The 6,831-nt window shown below is 39.8% G+C and overlaps 1 protein-coding gene across 1 annotated transcript; it reads left to right on the forward strand.

Moving 5' to 3' along the window:
* Positions 1 to 246: 246 nt before the first annotated feature.
* On the forward strand, positions 247 to 5,220 carry AK88_01122 (uncharacterized protein; the record flags this gene model as incomplete). The annotated part of the gene is made up of 1 exon (XM_012478760.1): positions 247 to 5,220. One exon carries the CDS (start codon positions 247 to 249, stop codon positions 5,218 to 5,220), a length of 4,974 nt encoding a protein of 1,657 aa, XP_012334183.1.
* Between the last annotated feature and the right edge of the window lie 1,611 nt (positions 5,221 to 6,831).

Consider the following 6,831-nt stretch of genomic DNA (forward strand, 5'->3'; position numbering starts at 1 on the left):
ACATTTGTGCAACTTTTGTTCTGCACCTCACCCTTTGGAAGGCTAGTCTGATCCATCCACATGTTTATGCCAGTGCCTTGGACAGGATCCCTCAGAAAATAAAAGCACAACACACCATCTATGACACAGGACCCATATAAAAAAGTGTAGGAGATATTTCCCAGCATCTATACACGTGTAAGCATATACTTATGCATACATACAATCATATGCACGTGTGTTCACGGAAGCTAGCGGGACGGAAAGATGAAACATAAGTACCATGTGCTGATTTATAGAAAGAAGAAAACGCATTTTAGGTTAGATGTGCTGCTGTTCTTCTTCTACGCCGTTTTTCTCCACTTGATTTTAAATAATGAGAAATTTCAAGCGACGCCGGGTGATTATGAGTATTTAGCGAAATTGCAAAATGAGGTGGAAGAGGAAGTTATGTTTGGCCTGCAAGGCGACCATCCCAATGGCGAGTTCAAAGTGGGGACGAGTGGAAGGAAAGACAGTAGCGAGTTCATAAATTGGAAGGGAAGTGCAAATGGGGAACAAAAAGACTCCAACAAAAAGGAAAAGGAAAACACATTCAAGCCGATCATAATAGGAAAGTACAATCTGATCTACGTGTTCTACAGCATCGAATTTGTTGGTTTACTTTTATTTATTCTTTTCCACCTGCTAACGTTTCTGTTATCGCAGTGGAACTTGAGCGTTAACTTAGTGGTTTCCTTTAGTCGGCTAAACAGCAGTGACAAGGACAAGTACTTATATAACGTACAAAACAAATGCACGCATGTGTATATTAAGCCACTCGTTAAGAGAAATGACAAGTCAGCAGTAAACAGCAAAGAGAGGTTTAACACGGATTACAACTTGTACAAGCCTAAATCAGAGTTAGTTCCACTGAAAAGGGGAAAAAATTATACATTTTTTTTTTACAAACAGAAAAAATATATTTTCAATTATGAAACATTGGATTTCGAATCAGTAAAACATTTTGATAATTTTAATTTGTCCTTTTATCAAAAGTGGAAAGGACTCATCGAATATCAAATGGGAGATCTCTACCATGATGAAAACACCAGAATAACATTGCGAGGGATAGAAGAAAATGTAAAAAACATACAGAAGAGGAGAGGCAATGTGAGTATCCTGTTTTGCCAATTGGATGGTTTATATCTAGATAAAGGTGGACTAAGCGGAATGGCCCAATTAGCACGCCGGAACAAAGGGGAGAATAACATATATGGGGAAGAGATAGAAGATGTTTATCAGTATAATAGGAAAGGAAGGGGATGCGCAGAAGGGACAAAGGTACTACACTCTATTGAAGGGAGTACCACGATACAAAGTTCGATTGAGGGGGACGAACTAAAAGTCAAAAACAGGGTGCATCCCACTCAGGGGAAAAGCAAACAATATGGAAATCAAAGAGACTCTTTTCTTTCGTATTATAAAAAGAGCAATTTTGAAATTCCCTACGACATTTTTGTACATAACAATTTGGACAAATATGGAGAAAATATATACGACATTCCATCCCCCTGTTTTAAGAAGCTACTTTATGAGGCCATGCTATCCCCATTTTTTATTTTTCAATTCTTTAGCATCCTGTTGTGGATGCTAGACAGCTATTGGTACTTTGGCATTTTCTCCATTTTCATATTAGTGATGCTGGAAGGTCAACTGATTAATAAACGAATAAGAGAGTTCAATTTGATAAACAGTATGAAGGTTCCTGCTCAAAATATATATGTGTATCGAAATTTGCAGTGGAAAATTATCAAATCGAGCATGTTACTTCCTGGGGACATATACATTTTATCGAATGAGTCTAGTGGTGGTGATAATGTGTGTACGTGTGAAACGTTGTTGTTGGAGGGAGTTTGCATTACGGATGAATCGATCCTGACTGGGGAGTCTATACCCTTGATTAAGGCAGCTATTGATAAGACGGAAGAGGAGGAATACGTTGAGCAGGATGCCAGTGATAATGATACCTGTGCAGATTGGGGAGGAGAAGGAGACGCCATGAGCGGGGTATCACCTATGGAAGGAATCAAAGGAAGATCCATTTTTACAAACAAAATTGATATAAAGAATAAACACAAAAAACATGTGGTGTATGCCGGCTCGAAGATTTTACTAACAAAAAATGAAAATGATGAATTTAATAATATGAAGCTACCCATTAATGGGTGCGTAGGTATTGTACTGAAAAATGGATTCACCACCTATCAAGGAAAGTTAGTGAGGACGATCATTAACACATCAGAGAAGGTGAACTCGTCAAGCATGGATTCGATTATCTTCCTTTTCATCCTTCTGTTGTTTTCATTATCGTCATGCGCGTACGTAGTTTACGCTGTATTGCAATCAACTCAAGAAAGAAATTTGTACAAACTGCTTCTATCCGTTTCGCATATAATTACTGCAGTCATCCCACCAGAGTTTCCAATAACCCTGTCGTTGGGAGTCACCATTTCGATAGTCTATCTGTACAACTTAAAGATCTACTGTACGGAACCTTTTAGGTTGCCATTTTCTGGAAAATCGAATATATGTGCTTTTGACAAGACGGGAACCCTAACCGAGGACAATATGATAGTGTTGGGACTCTTCGGGTTTGACCAGAACACAGACAGGATAAACGAAATTAACGAATCCATTATTAGCAAGCAGAGGTTGCCTTTCCTTTCCGTGGCAGTTATCGCGGGATGTCATTCGATATGCACCGTTAACAATAAGCTGCTAGGGGACCCGCTGGAAAAGAATTCCTTCGAAAGGTTGAAGTGCATGATGAGGAGTCTAGACAAAACGTACGTTTATACGAATAATTATCAGAATGCTGCAGGTGCGACAACAACTACGACTGCACAGAGCAGCGGAGAAAAAGGGGGTTTATCCATGGGTATGTTTTTGAAGAAGTCATCCAACACGTCGGTTAACGAAAAGAAAAGCCCATGTGTGGAAAACTTCCAAATTTATAAGAGGTTCTTCTTCTCCTCCGAGTTACAAAGAATGACTTGCATCATTTTGCACGAAGGGTATGAGGGCGACTGGTATGGGGAAGAGTTCGAAGAGGTCACGGACCCTGCTACATGTATGAGCAGCTCTAACGGGGATATAAGTGCGTGTACTGAAAATTTGACAACGCTAGAAGGTTTAAAGAAGAAGAAGAAAAAAAATGACAGTAGCAAAAATGAACCGGTTAAACAGTACCTTGCGGTTAGTAAGGGATCCCCAGAAATGATGAAAAAATTTTTAAAAAAAATTCCCCCAAATTATGACCAAGTGTTGAACAGCTTATCCATTAAGGGTTACCGTGTGATATGTCTAGCTGCGAATGTGTTGGACAACAAGGTAGTTTCCAAAAATGTTAAAAGGGAAGACGTAGAGAAGGACTTACATTTCTGTGGCTTCCTCACTTTCATATGCCCAATCAAAGCGTCCACCCCGCGTTACATCCTTGATATTAAGCAGGCGGGAATTAAAAATGTGATGATAACAGGAGATAATGCGTTGACTGCGTGTCAAGTTTCGCAGGATGTTAACATTGTCCCGTCAATAAAGATTAAGGACATACTAATTTTAAAGCTTAGGGAAGATTACGCCGTACACGGGAAGAGGGCACTCGTAGGTGGGAAGGGTCCATGGACCAGTTTGACAAACGAGGGAGATATATTTAGCATTTACGAGCGCGAAAGCGCAATCGATCTGATACGAAACCTCCCCCTGCAAAACAAATCCCAACAGAACGCAGCTGAGAAATTAATCAAAATGATGAAGGAGGGAAGGAACGTGAGCAACGTGGTGTACTTTATCAATAGGAAAAATAAAAAAATGCTTCCATTTATAGAATGTGAGGAGTACATAAAATTGTGTGAAGAACTTTTTACCCTCTGCATTACAGGAGATATAATCGAACATTTTTTGAGCAGGTATCAGAACGACTTGGCTTTATTTGACGAGCTGATAAAAAGAGGGTTGATATTTTGTAGAGTGTCTCCAAAGAATAAAGAAATAATTATAAAAACATTGAACAAGTTAGGGAACATAACCATTATGTGTGGTGACGGGACGAATGACATGGCGGCGCTGAAGGCTGCACACGTTGGAGTATCCTTACTGAGCATAAAAATAAGTTACAAAAGTGGTAGAGCACATGGTGGCCATGCGAATATGGATAGACACTTGAATGCAGGACGCATGAATGCGCTCGTGGATGGTCCCCATGTGGGCGGCTACCCTTGCGATTTCAGCGGAGGGGCGAGCAGGAACTACGAGCAGCGTTTGAGAGCTGCGTATGACAAGTTAAATGCGCAGTACAACGCGGCGTCTGCAAGTGGAGGAAGTAACATGGCAAATGCTAAGTATTACGAACAAATGAAATTGTACAATGAGAGGAAAAGGCAATTGGAGAATATGATGCAATCAATGGACGACTCCTTACCTCTAATTAAGTTGGGAGAAGCAAGCATAGCATCTCCATTTACATACAAAGGAAACGACATAAAATGCGTGAAGGAAATTATTTGCTGCGGAAGATGTGCCTTATCAAAGGTCATAATGATGTACAAGCTGATGATTATAAATTCTCTCATAACGGCTTTTTCTGTTTCCATTTTGACCCTAGACGGGGTAAAATTAAGTGACGCACAGACGACAGTTATTTCGCTACTATACACATCTCTCATCGTTTTAATTTCCAAAACAGCTCCTTTAAAAAACATATCGAATTATTCACCCCCAAATTCGTTATTCAACATTAGCGTTATGTGTTCTTTGATCTCACAAGTATTTATCCACTTTTCTATCCTAATTTATGGATGGAAGTTGGCCTGTTCGTACAGACAACCTAATTACGTTCCAGACTTGAAAGGAGATTTCTCCCCGAATTTGGTGAACACCTGTATATATTACCTCATTTATTGCATCAATTTATCCATTTTTTCATGTAATTATGAAGGGTTACCCTTCATGACCCCTATTCACAAGAATAAAGAGATCGTGTACATTTTTGCTATGAATTTTATTTTCCTGTTTGCTCTAGTTATGAATATAATTCCTTACTTGAATTACTTCTTTTCCCTTGTCTCCTTTCCAAATGTGCACCTGCAGTTTCTGTTTTTGTTTTTAATGATTTTGGATATTGTCGCACCGTACCTCATTTGCAGCTTCATCAGGCGCGCGAGACTCTACGCGTTCGAGCGTTTCAGAGTCAATTTGTGACGCGAAGGACGAATCGGCAGAGTGGGGACAGGTGCGTGCGAAATGCGATGACGCATGTCGTTTAGTATTTCTTTTCTTTTTTTTTTCCCCTTGTTTTCGACACCCCCACTTGCTTACATTCCGTGGGGGAATAACACGCGAGGGCCCCTTGCTGTGAAATTTGTTACACCCCGCGCTGTGCCTTTATTTAGGCGCCCTTCACGTCGGCGTAACCATGCGCCTAGTTACCCCACATAACTGCCTTTTCACCCGCATCAGTTGAGCATTTTGGATCCGTACGCGGGGTAGAGCCCCTGCACGCTGCTGGTCCAGCGCCAACAGGTCATACAAAAAAAAAAAAAAAGAAACTTCATCTTCATAAATTGTCAATATGTTATATTCTTTCTGTAAATGTTACGTGTAAGATGGGACGGTTATTCCATTTGGAAATGAGCGAACCTTATATGCGGCCCTTTTTCCATTTGTAATAGATTAGTACTGATGGGGATAACGCACTGTAGACACTCCACTCAGCAGGTACACCATTACGGTATTACTCTTACCTTGCAGCTAAGTTTCTCCCATGAGACGCTGCCCCATATGTGGTACCAACGTGTGCAGAAGACGTCTGTGTGCTGCATTATACCAGGGCGTGCTGATTGTGTAATTTTTTCCCCTTTTTAACAAACGTACTTTTTTTTTAAAAAGCCATTTTGTTCATTTGAACGGGTTTACGTACACTTCAACGTGCACACTTACATACAGAGCGGGAGAGACTCATTTGACATCACTCTTTCGTGAAAAAAAAATGCCTGTGCAATCATTCGACGTACATGCGAAGGTTCTGAAGAAGTTATGCATTTTTTCCATAACAGCTATCACTTATAATTGTAGCCTTGTTTGGCGAATATTTGTGTGGAAAAAGAAACGTTCTGTATTTTTTTTTTTTTTTAATTATGCATCACTTACCCACATTTTGGTGCAGAAACTAAGATACACATGTTAGGAAAAAAAGGAACCTTCCAAAGTTAGGCTGGGGTGGAGGAATTTCACCCTGCGCGAGTTGTTATTTGGGGAAATGTTTACCAGAGCAGTGCGGGGGGGGCTAACTGTGAAGTGGCGTAATTCTTTCGTTTGCTTTGGAAAAGAGAAAATTGTGTAACCACTGGTAAATGAGATTTTCGTAAAAAGGGAGAAGAGAAATTACAAAAAAGTGGAAGTTATGCGTTTTTTTGTTTTTTTTTTCCTTTTTTCCCTTCTGTTTTCTTTTTTTTTTCTCATTTTCCGTGGTGCACAACAGGAGTTAAGTCGCTGAAGCTGGGAAGGAATTATTGTTTCCTTGAAGTGTACACCATGGTAACGGAAGAATTAATTAATGCACACTAGTTACATGCAAATCTCAAGGTGTGTCAGTTCTTATTTGGGACTTTTCCCCTCGCGTTTTGACCTATTTTTTTCTTTGATTTTTTGCCTTGCTTTTTTGCCTTCATTGTTTGCTTCCATTTTTTTGTTCCCTATTTTTTGCTCCTCATTTTCCTTTCTCATTCGCAAATTTCCACCATTCTCTTTTTTTTTTTTTCTTTTTACACTCTCTACCCCATATTCCTTCGTCAACATTTGAACACATAATGA

The sequence above is a fragment of the Plasmodium fragile genome (assembly GCF_000956335.1).
Source record: "Plasmodium fragile strain nilgiri unplaced genomic scaffold supercont1.9, whole genome shotgun sequence".
Taxonomy (NCBI): Eukaryota; Apicomplexa; class Aconoidasida; order Haemosporida; family Plasmodiidae; genus Plasmodium; species Plasmodium fragile.